General features: G+C 41.5%; 1 protein-coding gene across 1 annotated transcript in view; it reads left to right on the top strand.

The window, feature by feature from the left end:
• The first annotated feature begins 593 nt into the window (after positions 1-593).
• hipk3b (homeodomain interacting protein kinase 3b) overlaps positions 594-20957 on the top strand; it is a 43406-nt gene continuing 23042 nt past the window's right edge. Inside the window, exons 1-2 of the mRNA XM_050045375.1 lie at positions 594-935; positions 9616-10951. Coding sequence (XP_049901332.1) covers positions 863-935; positions 9616-10951 — 1409 coding nt within the window. The 5' untranslated portion in view covers positions 594-862. The remainder of the gene's footprint in view (positions 936-9615; positions 10952-20957) is intronic.

The raw sequence follows: 20957 nt of genomic DNA, 5'->3' as shown, positions 1-20957 counted from the left end.
TTTCCTCTCCCATTGCAGTAATGTTGATTTTTCTTAAATAATCAGCTCTTGAGATAACAGTGAGATCCAAAAGAAGACTTGATTGGCTTATAAATGAGCCTGCACAATTTCAGAATTGTCTCAGTGATCAAATTTTTAAGTCTCAACTCTGTGTATCTGTTCTCAGAGTTGAGAAACCAGAAGCCTATGATTACAGCAAAGGAACTCCTGCTGAGTTACTCTTCACTCCTTGTTCCTCTTCTTAATTCCCAAATAGGAAGCTGATTATTTTCTGATGAGACAAGGGAAAAACCATTGTAAGCAGCAAATTTTCCCCTCATGGGTATCCCCTCTGACTACAGCAATCCACGCCTTTATTCCTCTTTTATAATTTCACAAAGTCAGTGTGTATCTTCCCACCAAATGTTAATTAAATATTGTGCTTTTCTAATTAGGTAATCCCCCCATTTTCTTTATTGTTTTGCGCTGTATTGTAATGCATTGCACTGTACTGTGTTTACCTGATCTTTGTGAATGCATCTGCTCTCTGATCGATTGCTCTTGTCTGGCCAATGCCGTCAGTTCACAAACATTCGCTTGCAGTTGCTAGAGAAAAGGGACATGTTAGAGGCTGGCAGGCCCGCGGAGCAGCACGTCTAGACGGGGTAACGGACACCCTTTCAGAGATGGGCTACTTCGCCCAAAGAGGAAGGAGACGAATCTGAACTGTGCAGCTACAACCTGGGCTCGGTGTGGTGTTTCTGGACGCTCGTATGCAAGAGTTATTTAATGTTTAAAATGTGGGAGATGGTGGCGTTACCGAGAGCGAGCTCTCCCTTCCTGTCGTCTAGGACAAGATGGCAGCAATGCAGGCGAACTGTGCATGGTATGGATTTATAAGTCCATAACATGTTCAGAGAAGCCCTGGATTATACTTATAGTGACTCTATGTGAAGGTAAGTGTCGGGGTGAGGTGTGTTAACGGTCATATTTGTTTAGCCTAACCTTTGAAACGACAGTTTAAATGTGACGTAATACAAAGTCATAACTTAGCAACAAACTTAGCTAGCGAGCTTTTTGGCTGTATAAGGTTTCAACCCTTTCAACATAACCTTCGTACGTAGCTAGCTGTTAGCTCTGTCAGCACTTTGGATAAGGAACGTACCAGTGGGGAGTTGTTTTTTTAAAGCCTGCCAAACAGCGGTGGCGATGACGTTGGTGGCAATTATTAACGTGAGTGCACTGGACACTCTGTTGTGTTTGTTATTTCAGTGCTGTCACGGAGACCCCTTGGTGTCTGTTTAGCGTGTTGCTTAGATCATTAACGCTAGCTGTGTTTACATAACGTAGATTATTCTGCCATTAACCTACCTGAATTGGACAGTATGGACCGAGTGACTCAACTCCTGAGTGCTGTGTAACTTCATGTGTGTTAGCTGAATGTTACACTTGGCTTCGTGCGTGACTCGGTTGACCTAGGAAAACATTATAAGATGATATTATAATCATAACATAAACACCTTCTTCTTCGTCTGACATGTCTAGTAGAGTCACCTGTTACTAAACACGTATTATTAATAGGCTAAGCTATGTTTATCTTGAGTAACTTATGTCAAAACTGTGTTCTGGAGCTAGGTAGCTAGGTTAGCTGAATGTACGTGTCTCTCAGGGTGTGTGCCCACTGATGTTGTCAAGTATTTTGGTCACTGTGGCTGGTTTGCTGTTCATAGAGTTGTCAGCAGTGCACCACAACTTCTATTTTCTGACCAACACAGCTCAAACAAAGCAGTCCCTTTCCATCACCTGACATCTACCCTTGCCAGCACAGCAGATATAATGTTAATCAGGCTAAACAGTGAGAGACAGACACAAATTCAGTTAACATACTAAACGTGGCTGTCATAATCTACTATTGTAAGGTCTTATACCACACTGAAGGTGGTTGTTTGTGTTAAAGACAAGGTATAGGGTTTATAGTTAAGCTCCTGTGAGGGTGTGGACATCACCACCACACACCAGCAAAACAAAAGTACCCTATATAATTGTAGGGAAGGTTGTTTGCGCTACTGGTCATTATGTGGCAGGGAACCATCACTTGGAGTTCCTCGGCCCAGTGAAACTTGTATTTTTTTGTAAAATGGTGGAACTGGAAAGGGAAAATCAAAAAGTACTTTGGTCTGTAGAGCTAAAAGTTAAGGTACTTTCCCTCCTGCATGTTTGTCCCGTATAGTAGTAGGAATGTTACTTCTTTTGTTGCATTGAAACAAAGAAATTCAATATTGTGAGTATTTGTTTTGCTTTCCATTTATAAGCTGGAAAATTAATAAAAAAGTCCAGTTGCCCCAGCAAATACTGACTCATTCAGCAGACATTGTGGCATAGTTTTGCGGTCTCAGTTCTTGTCCCAAAGATAATTGCTAACTGTAATGTAATTTCTGTGATTGTATTGAACACTGATCTAATATGAATACTGCCAAGTTGCTCAGTAGCATTACTTATCCATTCTTGTGAGTAGAGATGCGCTGGCATTCAAGTTTCACATCCTACTGCATCTAAAATCATGTACGCTAAGCTGTCATCAGTTACTATCTGTGAATACTGTGAACCTTTTAGACAACACCAAGACTAATGTGCTGTACTGCTATGTTTGTGCGATTCCCCTTTGCATACACACTGCTGTCTGCTTTTTGTGTGTCACACTCCTCAGCTTATCACTAGCAAGGCCGCAAAAGCAAGGTTGTGGGTGGTATTGATACCAGTAATGCCAGAAGACAGTCAGCACAGTGTGGCCAGTAAATAAATGTGTAAACAGTGTTTTCCCCTACAATAATCGGTATTAGCGGGTAATGTTGGTTGTTAACGGGGGTGGGGAGGCAATAAGACTAGGGAACATGTTGTTATGTGATGCCATGTGATACTGATGTGCTATGCTTGGGGCAGCTGGTTATCTGTATTGCATTGTGGTCAACTTGAAGACAGGATTCCGACTGATGTCATCTTGAGACATGTGTATAGACACAAGGCAGAGACAACCATGACAAGACGATGTTGTGCGGTAACTTGCATGAATCACGTAAGTGATGGGTGGAAAATGTCCAATATCCCAGGAAGTAAACATCGGTTCCAGTACACAGAACATAATTACCAGCGAGCTGGTCAGAGCCCTGGATTTTAATAACACGGTAGATGCTTTTGTCTGGAAGCTGGTCAGGAAAAAAATATCTGGTGAAAGGTAAAACGGCTCCCTCTGCTACCGTGTTCATGGCTGGTTTGATGAGAAGTGTAACAGTTTGTGCCGCTCTATGATCAATGCTTTGCTGATCAATACAAGAGCTTGTTGGGGCGTCTAGTATTTCCGTGTGTGCAACGTGGTAACAGCTGTTATGTTTCAAAGAGGTAATAGACTGGTGGCTTTGAATGCAAAGTACTTCACACACATATTTGTCCGTAGTGAAACGTTATCTATGTAGGTTTTGGGCATCTAAAATTCTGAGTTCTGCTGCTGGACGTATAGCATCTTTCATTTTGACAGAAAGAAGGAATGACTAGTATTATGATGAGGCCTTTGTCTGCTTTATCTCTGCCCATTTGTACTTGGTATCTTTTGTGTAGCCTGCATTTGCAAAGTGTATAAAAGGTTGATAGGTCACTACTTTATGTATTCAAATAAAGAGTGCACCATGATGGCGTGATATCAGCAGGGTGAGAAGAGGTAAAAACTGGTACGGGTGCTTATAAACAGCCTTCACCATCCCTTCAGTACAGTAGTCAACTGTAAAGTCTATTGCCTGTATACAGGCGCCAATCCAACAATGAGTTCTCTTCTAAATGATAGTCATAAGTTCACAGTGGAAATACCATGTGGTCACATGCTTTAGAAAATAGAGGGCCTTTTCTATCTAATGAGCGTAGAAGATCATGTTCACGAGACACAGGCAAAGCACCACAGTGTGCAGTGAGGTTGTGCGACTGTGAGTTAAGGCAGTAAACCCTGCTTAACAATCAAGGGATAGCTTCAACAGGAAGCGGAGATGGACTAAAGTAGGTGCTTTCATTTCCACTTTTACAGTCTGCATTTGGTCGTCATCCTCTGAACTGAGCAGCAGCCAAGAAGACGTCAGTGCGTTATTTCATAAATAACGATATGTGCTCTGGGTCACATTGGGGAATGAAATTAAAATCACAAGTAGCCAAAATGAGCTTGTTCTTCACATGATAGAGCATCTAACCAGACCCCAACCCCACAATATCTCGTACAACCTAGATGAATTGAAAGATACTAAGACCTTAATTTAAAAAAGCATACCAAGGAAATGTTCTTTGCAAAGTATCTATTTGAATGTGGTGATACAGTGATGTAAGAAGATGTAGGCCTATATGTCGGCTCATGTTTTTGTAGCTGTAATAAAACACACAGCCATTAAAAAAATCTTGTACAGTAATTCAGTGTCTCTATATAACACTTACAGCTGTTTTTTGTTTATTTGCCAAACAAAATGGATGACCTTAAGTTATTGTGCATATTGGCCAAGATTAATCCTGCTAGTTAACTAGGGAACAGAGAACCAAAATACCATTGAATTTTACCTATGATGAATTAGGTTCACATGTCATCACCACCAGTCCAGTGGACTAAGGGGCTGTCCAAAATCTTTGCTTCTAACAAAGCCTCACACATAGAGGAGAAAAAGCATGAACTCTAATACATGTTGCTGTCTGTGGACTTGGGTTATGCACACTAATGCCCTTTTACTACGTGAAAGGCAAAGAAATAGAACAATTTGGGTTAATGTAATGGTTAAGAATTGGCGTAGGCAACTAAAATTTGCTTCAGGGGAGGCAACTAAAAATATTTGGCTAAGATTATGGTTAGGGATGCATGATTAATTCAGATACGATCTTGATTCAGGCCCCTATGGAATCTAATTTTTATGTGAGAACTATTTCTGAGGTGTTTGTATTAGCAGAGAGAAATGTTGGATTGAAACAAATTCATCTCCCTACCCCTCCAGGGCAAGACATCAATGTAAATAAATCAGATGTGTGTGAAAGACAGTGGAGCAAAATGCTATGAAAGAAAGATCTAAGTTACAGGAACAATAAAAATATTTTAGTTGTGGAGGAACTATGATGGTGAAGAGGAGCAAAAGATCTTATACATCTCAAATTCTTACAAAAATGCTGTTCTTATACTCTGCAGTCTTGGAAAGAGGATGATGACTGTCAGATACAAATGCAACAAAGCAAATGTGTATGACATTAAATGTCACAAAAAGGCCAGGATAACCTCAGCGGAAAATCCCTGTCACTGACCACTCAAACATCCACAGCTAGAGGCCAAAAAAGAGGGAGAGGTTAGACTTGTACTTTACTTTGTAATCAATCAGTCATAAAAAATACCAAAGCACACTGCTTTGCAAAGATTAAGAAGCCTTTAATAAATGGTCTTAGCGCCTATGTGTTTTAACTCAAAGGGTTCATCAGGGCACGGCAGGGCAGATCCACAGCTGGAGCCTAAAAGTCTGTGGATACCATGACTTATTATTGCTTAAGTAGCCAAAAATATTGGCTGTCATCACCACTGCAAAATACAGGATTAATGCTTTGCTAAACAAATGCTACGCAAAGTCTTCTCACCGCTGTTCTCCATATTGTGCTACCTGCTCTAAGGTTACACTAACGTTAGATATCAAGCAACAGTCGAGTCAGAAATGAGAAAAATACTTCATTTTAAAGCCCCAGATTTATGATCAAGCTGAACTATAGAAACATATGTAAAACTGACAGGTTGTTTTTAGGAGTATGGACTTTAATCATGAACAGTCTGAGCCTACGTACTGTGGCAAATCTTGAGGATCACACAGCCTTTTTTTTTTAATTGATGAACTGAAATAGGCCTCTGTGTTTTGGGACATGGAGCTACCTAACAAATGCCTGATGATGTTATCAGCTGAGCTGGTTTTGCGGTTATCTGGTGTTTTTAAAAAGTGTGCATGAGTAATGGGTCTGTTGTTTGATGGATTTTACATTTATAACTCATGTTCTGGCAGCATAACAGGAGTACTTGAAAACACACTGATACACATTGTTGTATATTGTTGACTTTTTCAAAATGTCTTTTGAATTTGCACGGCATTTGAATTGAAACCCAACCTTTGACTGTAGATTACAGTAGTGCTCTGTTTTTCCTTAGTAGGGGAGGAAATGAGGTGGAAAGATTACGTAGTTTTGTGTTTGTTTTTCTGCCCACAACATGGTGTGGCTGTCATCACCTGTTCATCCTCTCACCTATTACCATTATTTCTGTGTCTTTAGGCACTTTCGCTTTGTCTGTCAGTACCATTTGTTCATCGTGGACAGGTGCTCTAGTGTTTATTTTCTCAATTTAATTTTGAGTAGACCAGGGTCAAAAGTTTAACTGTGAGCAATTACTTAGCAGCTCAAGGTTGCTGGAACGGTTCTGCAGCTTTGACGGCAATGCGATGCCACAGGAGGAGCCTCACGGCTGACCAAGGGAGTATCTGGCTTCAGATGGTAATAATAGCAGCAGCTGCCATACTTTGGAAACAACAGAGGCTGTCTGCCTCACATCCTTGAGTCAGACTCTTCTTGACCACTTAGTGATTGTATTTGTGTGGCCAGGGAAATTAACCGATGCCCAAGTAAGTTTTGTTTGAAATTGAACTTGGGTGTTTTTATTACACTAAGCTGGTATTGAAATCTGGACATCTTGATTGCTCAGTTGGTGAGAGTGGTCCAAGTGCAGGCTCCCTACGTCTAGGGACTCTTGTACCAGACAGCATGCTCTCCATCTCCAGACCAGCCAATTTACATCTCCATTCCCCAAGCGCTGAGACAAAATTCACAGTATAAATGTAACATTTCATGTGTTTATCATGAAAAATATGTGGAAGAGCTGTCAAAAATATTAGGCTGTGGCTCTGCAATATTGATTGCTACATGGCTTTGCTATATGGCAAAAATCTGAGTCCTATTAAGACATTCATAAAACTTCTCACACCACTTCTGCGGCAGAATGAAGTTCTCTGCTGTTGATTTATAGGTTCCCAACACTCATAGTTTGCTCACAATATAGCCAAACGCACCATGTGCTGCAGCTCTGCTGTTGCTTCCTTATATTTGCGAAGCTTTGACACAAGTAACTTATTGAGGAATTTAAAGGCGAAGTGAGAATAGTTTGAAACTTGGATCTGTAAGCTATTATAACTTGTGTGTAAATACTGCAATGCGGTGGGCATTGCTGTCTGCCTCGGTGTCTTTTTTGAAAATCCCATTTAGGAAATTCTCAAATAGTACCCACAGTGGCTGTAATGAATAATAGAGGCCAGGGTAATTACAGTCAACACACCATAAACATAGGTGCAGCAGCAATGGCCCCAACAACAATTAGGCAGTTCTAGCACACACTGGGCGGGAGGTGGGGTGCTGTCTATTTCAGGGCTAGGAGATGAAGGCTGACAGAGACAGGCAAAAATATTCACTCACACACACCTACTGGTAATTTAAAGTCTACGATTAATGTGACAAGCATGTCTTTGGATTGTGGAACCCACACTGGCACGCTGAGAACATGCAAACTCCACACAGAAAGTCTCCAGCCAGCTGCCATAACATGATAATTAAAATGTGTACAGTCTAGTGAACACCATTACAAATCCTTTTAGCTGTATGGGGTGTAGAATGAATATGTTTGCATCACTGTGGTCGTCTTCCAGACTGGACAGCCAGGGCAATTATTCGTAGGTGTGCCACTGTGACCAAATTTAATTTCCCAGTGGAACGCGTCCAATTTTGTTTTCATTCCCGACCAAAATGGTTACCCTTTTGTGCCTCGCTTGGGATAATTTGAGGAATTATTTCGAAGAGAGAAGATGGTAAACAGTGTCACCAAACAGTAACACAGGGTGTTATTGTGCAAAGAGCTGTCAAGGGAATAGGTTGACCTTATCTTGCTGCTCAGAATAGAGTCAAAGGGGTGGCTCACAGCGCTAGTGTTATCACAACACAAGTGTGTTTTCCATCAGGGGTATTTATTTTTGGGAGACCACAGGGGCACTAACAGCCCAAACCGGACACACTTGTGTTGTCTTTTAGTCTGATATTTCAGTTTGGCTCAATTTAATCATTTATTTGTCACATGGATTTATTCAAGGTAAAACTCATCAGCTCAGTCCTTTTTTGCGTCTTCTTATGTTTGTGGCTGCTGCGTTATAATTGTCCATGTCTCCAGATCGTTCTGGCAATCCATGGTTTCTGGTTGTGGAATGATTTAACTGTCACATCCTGACCTTAGCAAGGCGGCCGCTCCTTCTGAGTACGACAGCACGTCACTGAAGCCGCTGTTAGCAGTGATCCACAGCAGGACTGGTTAGGAGAGAACCTCACATTCCCACCGTCACACCAGTCCTTGTTTGTCGTAAGCACATGTCTCCTCTCATGAGAGTTTTCTGCTCTGTCAGGTCGGCATGTAGAATAAGAACCACTAGTTAAACTAGCTTGTTTTTTTTATTTTTCTAGCTTTTTTTTAAATTTGATTTTGTCTGATTTGTTTTTTATGGAGGTAAACATGGTTCTGCAAATGTACTTTTGATTAAAGTATGGAAACCCTCGGGGACAAGCTGCTTGTGTCTCAGTCAATTTGCCCTGGAATGAAAGTAGGTCAATGGCTCCACTTTGGCACACAGACAGTGTCTGATAAGGTCACTGTGCCAGTTTTGAATATGGATTTTAAATATGACCGGGATCATGGAACTTGTTATTTTACTTCATTGCTCTTTTTCACACATAATTGAGTTTCAGAATATTTCAGCATATTTTAGCGAGATGTGATGGTCGCCATGAGAATGAAGTGCTTTATTCACGCGCACGCATGCACACACACACACACACACACACACACACACACACACACACACACACAGAATGGGGGATGGGGGAAAAATAAACCATTTCTTAGGTAATTGGACACGTGGGCCTGATGATGCTTTGTGACTTTATTTTTCTCTCTTTGTCTGTCTCTTATCCTCTCTCCCTCTGTATTGGTTGCCTAGAGACCTGCAGTAGGATGCATGGAAATGGCAGGAAAAGGTCAGGCAAACCTTTGAGAAGTTAGTCATCCACCGTGTGGAGGTGTTAGTGGGATTGCAGTGGATAGGGCAGAATGGTGAAGGTGTTCTCAAGCACTCCACTACAACATGTCATCTTGCCCTGATCCATTTGACATGTGCCGCTGGAGTGATGGATGTTAGTGGGGGCACTCGTAGTTGTGACTTCATCAAGTAGTAGTTATTAAACATTATCGGATTGGGGGTGTCTCTCAGTTGTTTTTGGGCTCAATTTATCTTAAACTCACCCTCGACCTTAAGTAAATAAAGACGGGAAAACACTCCGGACTGCTCTTTGGTTTTTCAACTGATCATGTAACAGGTAGATAGGTTTTTTTATTGCGCAATGAGTTGTTCAACATTTAAGTTAAGTGTGAGTGTGCTACGTAACACTTTCCAAAGTTCTTCAGTATGGTTATTGAATATGACAGTATTTTACATAACATGCTAAAATGGCTGTTTGTTGAGGAACCAAACCGATGACCTGTTGCTTTATTCTCTGTCTCCACAGGTATGGCCTCACAAGTCTTGGTCTACCCACCACACATTTATCAAACCCAGACAAGTGCCTTTAGCAGTGTGAAGAAACTCAAAGTTGAGCCCAGCAGCTGTGTGTACCATGAGAGGGCACACCCGCGGACTTATCTGAACAGCAGAACCCTTGGCATTGTGCACCCAACAAAACAAGCCCACTCGTTTGTGAACCGAGACTTGGCAGTGGGCGTGAAAGTGCGTGGAGGACAAGAGTACCCGGTGCAGACGGTGGTGGTGCGTGGTGTACAGAGACAACAGCCCGGTAAAGGAGGAGGAAGAGGAGGAGGCGGAGGAGGAGGAGGCGGAGGAGGAGGAGGCGGCGGCGGAGGCCCAGCTGCGGCCCAGCAGCGACAGGACGCAGGGGTCGTCCACTCGCAGGGCAAGGAGCAGCAGCAGACAGACACAGCAAGTGGGGGCAGCAGTGGAGCAACAGGGGCAGGAGGAGGGGGACGGGGAGAGGGCTGCAGTGGAGGAGGCGAGGGAGGTGGAGAGGAGGAGGGTGACAGGGAAGAGAACTGTGGAGGTTTGAACTCAGCTGACAGCTCTCAGCGATGTGGGCTGAAACGTAAAAGTGAGGAGCTGGATAACCGAGGGAGCACCATGCAGATTGTGGAGGAACTGTCAATGTTGCCTGCCATGATGCAAACGACGAATGTGGGGAATGCAACCATGACTGCGCCTGCGGCCGTGGGGGCTGGAGGGGGCCCCTCCAAACAGGGTGTAGGTGCAGCAGGAGGGACGGGAGGAGGGGATGGGGACTATCAGGTAGTACAGCATGAAGTCTTGTGTTCCATGAAGAATACTTATGAAGTGCTGGATTTCTTGGGGCGCGGCACATTCGGCCAGGTTGTTAAGTGCTGGAAGAGGGGCACGGGTGAGGTAGTGGCTGTGAAGATCCTGAAGAACCACCCTTCATACGCACGGCAGGGTCAAATCGAAGTTGGCATCCTTGCTCGTCTGAGTGGGGAGAATGCAGATGAGCACAACCTGGTGCGAGCCTTTGAATGCTTCCAGCACCGCAGCCACACCTGCCTGGTGTTCGAGATGCTTGAGCAGAACCTGTACGATTTCCTGAAGCAGAATAAGTTCAGCCCGCTGCCGCTGAAAGTGATCAGACCTGTGCTACAGCAGGTAGCTACAGCTCTGAAAAAACTGAAGAGTATGGGTCTGATTCATGCAGACCTCAAGCCTGAGAACATAATGCTGGTGGACCCAGTGAGGCAACCCTACAGGGTGAAGGTGATAGACTTTGGCTCAGCCAGTCATGTGTCCAAAGCAGTGTGCTCCACGTACCTCCAGTCTCGGTACTATAGGTAAGTACAAAAAAGGAGAACCAGATTTTTTATATTTTTACACAGCAATTTTGAGGTCAGTGCAAACTAAACTATTTCCAGTCTCTGCTGGTGTCCAGGCCCCCATAGTCAGGTAAAAAAAAAAAAGTCCTTCCTCTAGCAAAACAAGGAAATGTTTCCCATACTGCACAACATCCTGCCTGTTTAGGAGTCACATACCACAGACTCTGAAAAAATGTGACCCTGCAGTGTTTACTAGCCGACTATACACTCACTGTTCATGTCCCTACAGACTGGAAGAGAAAACTGTTCTGCATGACATTTTAAATCATAAGAAAAAAGTTATTTACGTTCAGGGTGAAGCTTCATGGCCTGAGGAGTTAAAAAGAATTACAGAGATTATGTTATGAAGAAAAGAATGGACAGGCAAATATTTGACGACTGGCGTTAATACACAGTATGAACAGTTAGGTTAAGTCAAGAAAGGTTGGGAGAGAAATTACTGAATGCCATTCCAAACATAAGTATGCAGTTACAGGCTGTAGGGTATGACATGGCTGTAGATATAGTACCTAATGTTTATTTTAGAAGGATGTCTGTTTCTGGTCTTGGATGTGCACTTGGAAAACCGGCAGGACAAATTACCTTTGGCGTTATGTTATGAGTGCTTTGGTTTGATTAGAAAAACAGGCCTGAAATGGTTTCAGCTGTTGGATAAGAGGCCGGAGTGACCTAGTTCACTGTTTGGTTCGTACCTCTCCCTGTTTTGCATAGAGCCACTGAGATAAGATATAAAGTCATTTTGCACCAATAGTCTCCTCGGATGGCTTCCACTAATTTACATGAGGCTTTGTGCGGAGTTTGACATGGTTAATCCTAGCATCTAGGTATATGGTTGATGCGCAAGTGGCGTGACTAATGGTTGTTAAATGATTTGAATTCAAACCTTCACAGCCTGTGTACTCTCTGTTCATTAGAGGTAGTGATTCAACCAAGGCATATTATGACTGAGTCACAAGCTATAACATCATTATAGCTTCACTGGACCTTTTCTAAGGCACAAGGAATGAACTGTGACATTCAATTTTTGCCTGATGTCCATACAGTTAGGATGCCTGCATTGTGCTGTTGTTGTGCTCGTGACCCATTGGTGTGAGAGCACAGTGGAAATGCACTGTGTATTACATTTAGCCCATGGAAAAGGGACATATTCAACTTTCAAATTGAATATGTGCAAGACTATAGATGTGAGTATATTTCTCTCTATTTGAGCACACAGATAGGCATCATGTATTAAGCTGTGATCTTGGTCACCCTGGAAATATAATGTAAGGATGTTATGTATCGTTACGTGGAGAGTATACGACATTATACACGTTTGGCTCGGGCTGCCATGTTGGTGAATGCCCCCACAGTTGGCACAGTAGCAATGGGCATACCAGATTTTAAAGAAATGCAATGTAATTAAATTAATAATTCAATTAGAGAACAAAATATCAGTAAAACTTGTTAAGAAAAAGTAAACAATATTTAAAATATGGCCTTAATAAACAATAAATATATGGTGCAGTAAAAAATCTGTCACATTAAGATTTCTGTCAAGCTACCAGCTACAATGAAACATGTGGTGTGTCTCAATTCACATACTTCCGTTTGTACACTTCCATGTAGTATACTATGTGCACTATGTACTTATTAGTGTAGTGCGTGAATTTCGACAGGGTAGTGTTGTCCCAAACCAAACACGGCTGTTGTGCACTTACCGGAAATGACGACCGCAAATTTCGACCTCTTATTCCTCTTTAATGCCTAATTGTAACCGGCCAGTGGAGCATTACCACCATCATTTGCCCACAACGTCAAAATGTGCAGCTTTTAGCTAGTTAGCAAACTAGCATTAGCATTCGTGTTATCGTTTGCGGTACCAAATCATTACAGACTGCTAAATTAACCCAATAAACATACTGCTGGCTTATATCCGACAACAGTATAGTGGTGCTTAGTGCAAAAAACATATATAACTTACATTTGTACAATGCAGCGACATTCACGGTTGCGCAGTCCTCGGCCGCCATTTCCTGTTTGAAAAGTGCTCCCTCCCCTTCCGTTACATAGCCAAGTTGGCGACCATTGAGGGCGAGAAGTGTCCATAGTTCCACACTCAACTTCTTGACCGTTTTGAGTTCACCATCCGGGTACTCATAGTGCATTGCATTTTTCCATACTTCTCAGTGTGAACTTATGCACTCAAAACATTAAGTGTAAATACAGAAGTATGCGATTTGAGACACAGCAATGGTCTGATTGACACTAGAGCTGCAGGATGTTAGGAAAATTTGCAATATGCAATAACATTGAATATTGCAAGAACGATACTACTTGCGATAAATAATGCTGAGGTAACTTTTTACTAGCCATGGGCCATTGGAAAGTCCTTATTGTTGGACTCTGCCTAGCTGTGAGGAATCTGTCTGATTGGTTATAGAGTTAACAGCATGGCACGTGTCAGACAAGATGGCACCTACAGACAGAATGCAATCTAATATGTTGTTACTATATTCAGAGTGCAATATTGCAGTCTTTGGCAATATGCTTATTGCAAACGTTGACACTGCAGTGACAATAAAAAACCAAGTTGTGCAGCCCTAATTCACACTGGTGGCGTAGGTCGATACTAGCAAGCAACCTTTGTTTTCTTTCTATCATGTCATTGGGTCTTCCTCTCTGATGACGTGCTAAAAAAGATAAGATGTCGACTCTGCATCAGCGTAATGCTGTGGAGTGATTGATGTAGTGTGTGGATTTATGCCTGATCAATTTGCCCCTCCTCTAGACTCTCTCACTCTTTGTACCTTGCTCTCACACATGGCAAGCACCTCACCCTCCAGTCGTATCTAATTTCCATGAGTTGTGATGTTATCACCTAAATGTAATAAGTTAAGAGGAAGACTTCAGGCCTGCCTCTTTTTAAAAAAAGTTGAAAAGGTCAGTTAAGATCTAGACTTGGACATTTTAAGTAGACATACTGCCTTGACAGAGCTTGTCAAAGAATACCAAACCAAGTGGAGATCTGCTCACATGGCGAGATTAAGCCAATTGATTTTGTGGTACAGATGGTTTTTGTCTTAAACCGTGCTTTTTGAGGCTGGGAAGAAGTGAGCAGGATTTATGAGCCACATTCAGGTCAGTGCTAGCTGTTTTAGTGAAAGGCATTTACATGGCATTTGAATAATTCTCACTGCCTGCACACTGAGCCAGTGAAGCAGTATGCTCCAGAGGGAATAAGAATACTGTTGATGAAAATAGATGCAAATAAATGATTTGATGTCTGTCTCTATTTGCATTTACCGTAGCTTTTCTCACTGGCTGAAGTGAGAAGACAGTACTTGCTTTGACCCGTTCCTTGGCCATAGTTTCGTGGGAACAGTTAAAAAAAAAAATAGACTCGTCAGTGACACCTAATTATTACATTCTCTTTTCATCTCTCACATCAATCATTCTTCATTTTTGTGAATGTTGTGGTATTGTTGTAAATGCACTTTGTTTCAGGAAGTTGCTCAAAATAGAACTGTCGTGCCTTGCTGTGCTTTTATGGGGGAGGAAGTGAAGAGTACAGCTGCTTCAACTGTTTGTCAGTTCTGTCAACCTCAGACTTTGGTGACCAGCAGTTTCTCACAGGTGTTTGCATGGTGTTGTATTTTTATACACTATGACAGATGAGTTAATATATCAGTAATTTAAGCAGCGATACATTTTATCCTAATATAAAAAACAAAGGATACTTACTATATTATACATATCACCATCATATAGTAGGATTATGTGGCGTTTTCATGGTAGTTATATTGTACAATAATACTTGTCATAGGCTATAAGCAGAGGGGCAGTTTCCTTATTCATACAGGACATCATGAGACTCTTCAGTATGTAATGTAAGAACAGAATATTTTTTATTTATTTCTGATTGATTCCCCTCTTAGGACTACATTGTTTTGATTACAAAACACATAGATGAAAAATACTTTGAAAAGACGTGTTCCCTCTGTAGTTTGTCCCCCCTCACAGACAGGAGTATGCAAAGCATACTGTGAGGGAACAGCGTTGCTGAGGCTAAGAGTGAAGGGTTGCTTAAAATAGCTCCTGGGATGCTGGCCAGTGGGCTTTGACTTCTATAGATGGTGAAGCACATAGGCAGCCAAAATGAAATAAGGACAGCTTGAAATACTAGAGAGCTCTCGCTTACTCACTCAAGGTCAACCAGCTCTAACGTCAGCTGCTTTGATTGTCGTATGTCCATTTGTGTTTGTGTGTGTTTGGTTATGTGTGCAGCATTTATTATTCTGTAATCAAACGTGGCTGGTGGATACCTCCAATCTATCATCCACTCAAACCGATACGTTTGACAGATACAACAGCCGCTTCCACAGTTTACAGGCATTCAGCCAGTGGCTGCTTGTAACTTGCCACCCTGATTTGCACAGTCAGCTGAGAGCTCTCAGAGCTCAATTTGCTAAATAAAAGTGGCGATTTTTACACAGTTTTTAGGTGCATATATCAACAATATAATTACAGACAAATGATTTGGGTTGGTTTAGATCAGATGGAAATGAGACATGGTAGTTAATTATTTGGATGTGGATTTGCAAATGCATTGTCCTTTCACTTTTTGATTTTATTTTTAAGTCTTTTAATTTTGACCGTACATTGAATTTGGCATGCAGTAGCTTTTTTCCGTTACCACATTTTGTTTGTGTTCCTCTACAACATTTCAACATTGACATTATGTAAAGGTCTGCTCTAGATTGGCCACCGTGGACCAGTACCTCTTATAAACCACAAACTGTTGTTCATTCTCGTGTCTACACATGGAATAATTGAACTAAGACTACTGGATTTACTTTTCCTGAGAAGTAGGTCTGGCATTTTTACAGAATGAACAAGTAATCCCCCAGAGAGTCTTCAAAACATGTTTTGTGTGTGTGGGAACTTTTGGGCACACAGGCGTTTCTCTTTTTGTAAACTGTATACTTCTTTTGGGTTAGTAGGTAATGGGTATTTCCAGGTATTCATATTGCCAGTAAGCAGCATACCAAAGTAGCTTGCAATCTGTCTGTTAGCAAGAACCTAAATTATGCATCAAGGTTGGTTCTCATGATGGTGTTTTCTGCAGCATCTTGTATTTTATTTACAAGATGCGATCGTTTAGTTTTCAGTTGACTTTGATGCTGTGTCAAATCAGTATCCCTGCTGGTGATAAATTCATGTTGCATCTGTAGCAGAAGCAACTCCCTTAAGGTTTGCAAAAATGTCTCAGATTCGTGCTCACATGCTAAATTCAGCTTGATGTACCAACTGGTGTGAAGTTCCCATAACCAGGGCTTTCTGATTGCTTCATATTTTCAGCAACAAATGACTTTGCTGGTGTCGTGCCAACGGTCACATTGTTTTAATAAAATAAGTTGTTACTGGTATAAGTAATGAGAACTGCTGCATTCACCAGAGCAGCTAAGAAATCTTTTTATGAAATAGCAATTTTGTTATCCTCCTGCAAAGCTTTAAACGTATTGTTACATTACAATAAATCTTCGCACACTCAGTTGAGTGAGCATGTGATTGTCGACTTTTGCCAGTGTGTTATTATGGTACAAATACTGTTTGAATAATCCTGAAGAATTATTGAAAGTACCACAGTGGGCAGACACAGTTCAGCCTAGCACAATGTGATACTACTGCTTCACAATAAATGCTGGCCTTTCTGAAATGGCTCTTTGAGTTGGTACTCAAACAAATCGCTCAAACATAATAACAGTGGAAATGAAACCTGCAGAAAGTGCTTCAGACTCCACGATCAGCTTTGTATTCCAGAAAGCCTGGGTGAAATGTTCATGGAGTAGTTGAGAGACACCTTGAAAATGGCATCCTTCATGATTAAGGCCGTGCAGTTGGCAACAAAAAGCTTAGATATGTTGTAGTCAAGGCTGTAAATTGCTAGTAGTTCACTTCATGCATTCTGGCAGGCTAAATGTTAAGCTTTAAGAGATTTTAATTGATTAAATAGGTGTGGGTTGTCTGTCTGCTTTGTTTTTATATCATTTGAAGAGTTTGTTTCATCATAAAATTACAAAATGATGAACATCAAATAGAAGCAATCGCTCATTAAGCTGGACCTGCTAGTTTAAATCATTTATAAGCCATCTGTCAAGGAATTTTGATATAGGTGTGCAAGTAAACAAATGTTTTTGTTAAAATTGTTGAATTATCCACAGGCTAGGGTTATTGTTATCTTGTCCAGAGCTTGCTGAACTCACAATACTTGGATTCAAACAGCAAAACTGCAGAGAAGATGCTCAGCCCACCAACTGGAAAAGTATCCCTCTCAACACTGGCTCCATGTCAGCACATTGAATGGTTAACATCTGTAAAACGTGTCTAAAGCCTTGTACCCTTAATCTGAGGTCTGGGCAGATCAGAGTGCAAGTGCTACCTCCGCCTTTGCTGCACTGCCTCTGTGTTCCTCTGAATAATGCAGAGTGCCCAGAGAGTGTGTGGAATTACAGTTCCTGGAAGAGACGTGCGGTAAAGCTCCATTCTTCCATCATGGAGTCACCGTGTAGTCAGTTTGTCTTTGTGACTGAGCTCACGCCAACTGCAGTGTGGCCCAAATGAGTTTATTTATCAGAGCAAGCTTACTGAAAAGCCTGCGTAAGCATGCCACGGCAATGACCCCACCCCCTCCCTGTGTAGCCACCCTTATTTGCTGTTCCCTGTGTGAGCTGGTAGGATGCCACTTTACACTTGGTTCCTCCCTGTGAGGACAGAGCAGGGAGGATCAGAGAACTATTTTTGGAGTGTGAGATAATGGCCATGAATAAGAAATAGAGATGGAGATAATTTCTCTGCTCTGCCATGTCCCCTCTTGCAAAGAATTAGACTCGTGCCAGCACTTTTTTTTCAGGTGAGATAAAAATAAGATACAACTGAAGGAAAAACATCAGACCTGCATATCAAAGGAACACTGACATTTTGGGAATATGCTTGTTTACTATCTTACCTGCAGTCAGAGAAGAAGATTAATAACAGTTTTGTCTGGCACCCTTACTCTGGGTAGGGGACTATTGACATACTTGGCGCTGCATTTTTTTTAGCTGAACTCTTGACAGTTTTTAATTTAATAACTAGTTCCAAGGAAACTGGAAACACAGTTAGTAAATATTCAGTTGACTTTCAGTGGTGAAGACATAAAAATGCAGTCTAGGTTAAAGAAACATGTTTATCAGGATATCAGGATAGAAGACACAACTTATTTCCAGTGTCTGAGGTGTTGATCTGAACCTCTGGGTCAACAGTTTAGTGCACACGTACACTGTGTGTTTTGGAGTCTGGCCATGCATCATGTTTGCATTGGTTCTTCTAACATAACATCGCCTTGCGCCTCAGCCTCTGTGTGGATGAGAGACAGACAAACAAAGAGGGAGGAAAAAGAGGAGATGCATGGGAGAAAGGAAGCAGCTGTTTGAGGCGAAGGAGCCAACAGTTGAACTTGTTGACCAGGAAGAGACTTGTTTTCATTGGTCACAGCCTATCCACAAAGGAGCAGTAAAACATAGCTCAGGCTTGGGGCCGAGAGGAGAGAAAAAATGGCAACCAAACCTCACCACTGCTCCCGCCTGTTTGGGTTTTATTTTGTGATTGTTGCTGAATATTCTACCTGCAGTGTGGGCGGGTTATACTTGGCACAGCAGTGGTGTGCCCGTGCTGGGCCTGCTGTTACTGCTGCGCTCAGCATTGTGCAAACGGGTTTGTTAGTGATGGTTTCCATTAAAGCCAATGCAGAGACTGTTATTCTAAGTCAGGCCTTGCTCAGTAGTGACATCACCAAAACCAAATGTCACCACGTCAGCCTGAATCTATTAAATAAAATCATTAGAAGCACAACTTATTTAAAACACTCACAAGATTATTTCAAGTATTTCCAATCTAATAAACACATATTAAATTATATGGTTTACAGAAAGGTTGAAGTTCTGAAAGTGAGCTGTGAACAGGGGAATGTTTTGAAAAAGAGTGTCTGACAACGCTGCCAGCAGGCGCAGAAAGCTCTTTGAAGATGTGTCTTTTTCCCCCCTCTGCTGCCTCTGGATGTGTTTTTCACCGATAACACACGAGGCTCTATGGAAACCTTTGAACACAGTGATATTGTATACAACTCTTGTCTCACTCATAGCCGTTCATTTCCAACCTTTGAACAGCGCAGCAGTATCAGTCAGCAGACTTGATGTGTGCCCTTTTGTCTTGGTGCTGAGAGAAAACATGTTCAGCTTTCATACAAAGATATACTGCAGCACATTAAAGCATTAGTAAAAGATTCACTGCATTTAATGGATGGTAAAAGTATATTAATGTTATGTTGATGTGCCCCTGGTTGTTGCATAAAATATAAAGAGAGTAAGGCCATAAAACTGATATTAAAGGGGAATTGGACCCATTTTCAAAATTCATACATTATTCCAATGTCCTAAAACAGTCCGAACATATTATTAAACATAAATCTCTCCCAAACCCTAAAAACTAGAGTGCTAAAACTCAAAACTGTGATGTCATAAGGTATAAAGTCTGGAGCGGCTCCATAGGTGATGAATCAGGAAAGATGTTATAGACTGAATTACTATGTTTACACTAACTTCTGGGTAGAAAATCCCAGCATCATGTACCTAAAATCAGACAGCACTGACCAAACGCCACCAAAAAAAATCCATATCAGTTGAAGTGTCACTATACATAGACTATTTTCACTGCTTTACTTGCCGTCAGACAGCCTTTCCTGACGGGGATCTGAAGCAGTCATCTCAAAGCCACCAGACTCCATTGACAAAAACAGTGATTTTACTAAGCAAAGTATGACATTTGAGGGTCTACTGCTGCCTTTATTTCTCTCTAAGGTGTAAGGTAATTGTGGAGAAAAATATTCTAAAAATAGCTTACACTTAAACTGATACTGATTTTTATTTAGGTGACTAAAATATGTTTTGCTGCGACCCCTGTCCACACAGTACATAGCTTAGGTTTCGTGCCAGTGGATTTAGTTTCTCAAAAATACTAGCAAAGCGACACAACACATAATATAAGATATAAAATAAGATAGGATGGACCACTGAATTAAATAGAGGTAGGAATCACCAGAGACCCCCATGATCTGATATTATGACAATACTTAGGCAATTTTAATTGGTTGCAACATGCTGAGTGTTGCGGTTACATACATTGTGATTTATCCCTATTTTTCTTCAGCTGCTAATTATGTCCCCAAAGGAATTACGCTAAATTGCATCGTCCCTATCAAACAAAATTAAAACTTTGTCTTATTAGATAAAACAGAACATTACAGGTACAACTGAAAATGGCAACAGAAATTAACGAGCTTGCCAGTTTCACACATCTCCACAATTAAAATCAATTGCCAGTACAAAGTCACTTTAATTTGGTTTATAGATGACATTGAGAGCACCCAGAGTTATGTTGTGTATGTGGGTATATTTTCTGAGAACACTAAAAAAGAGCAAAAGCTCATTTGGGTATAAAAGAAGCTAACAAACATTCTGTGAGTCCAAAAAATCTGACTCCAGTATCACAAATTGAACAAATAACTGCCTGTTAAGGTGCAGCTATGAGGCATCGGGTCATTGAATATGATCATTGTAGTTTTGTCCCTGTGATAAACTTGACCTCCAATATGTTATTCTACAGGTTCATAGGTGCAGGGCCGGTGCTTTGTGCTGTCATCTGTGTGTGAGTTTGTGCCTGTTCAGGAACCGCTATTCATTTAATTGCTATACCCACTTATTCCTGATAAGTGTTTTCATGTAGCGAGTCTGTCCATGCACAGCAGGATGCTACTCCATCACCTTAGTCATTTTTTTTGTTGTACCTGTCCATTTCTGCCAGAGCCCTTGCACGTGGCCATGAGCGGTCACGAGGCCTTTGCTCTTGTAGCTATTCAGTGGCCCCTCAGGTTGTACTTCATATCCTC

This window comes from Epinephelus moara, chromosome 1, assembly GCF_006386435.1.
Source record: "Epinephelus moara isolate mb chromosome 1, YSFRI_EMoa_1.0, whole genome shotgun sequence".
Classification (NCBI taxonomy): domain Eukaryota; kingdom Metazoa; phylum Chordata; class Actinopteri; order Perciformes; family Serranidae; genus Epinephelus; species Epinephelus moara.
This window is presented reverse-complemented; position numbering and strand designations above follow the sequence as displayed.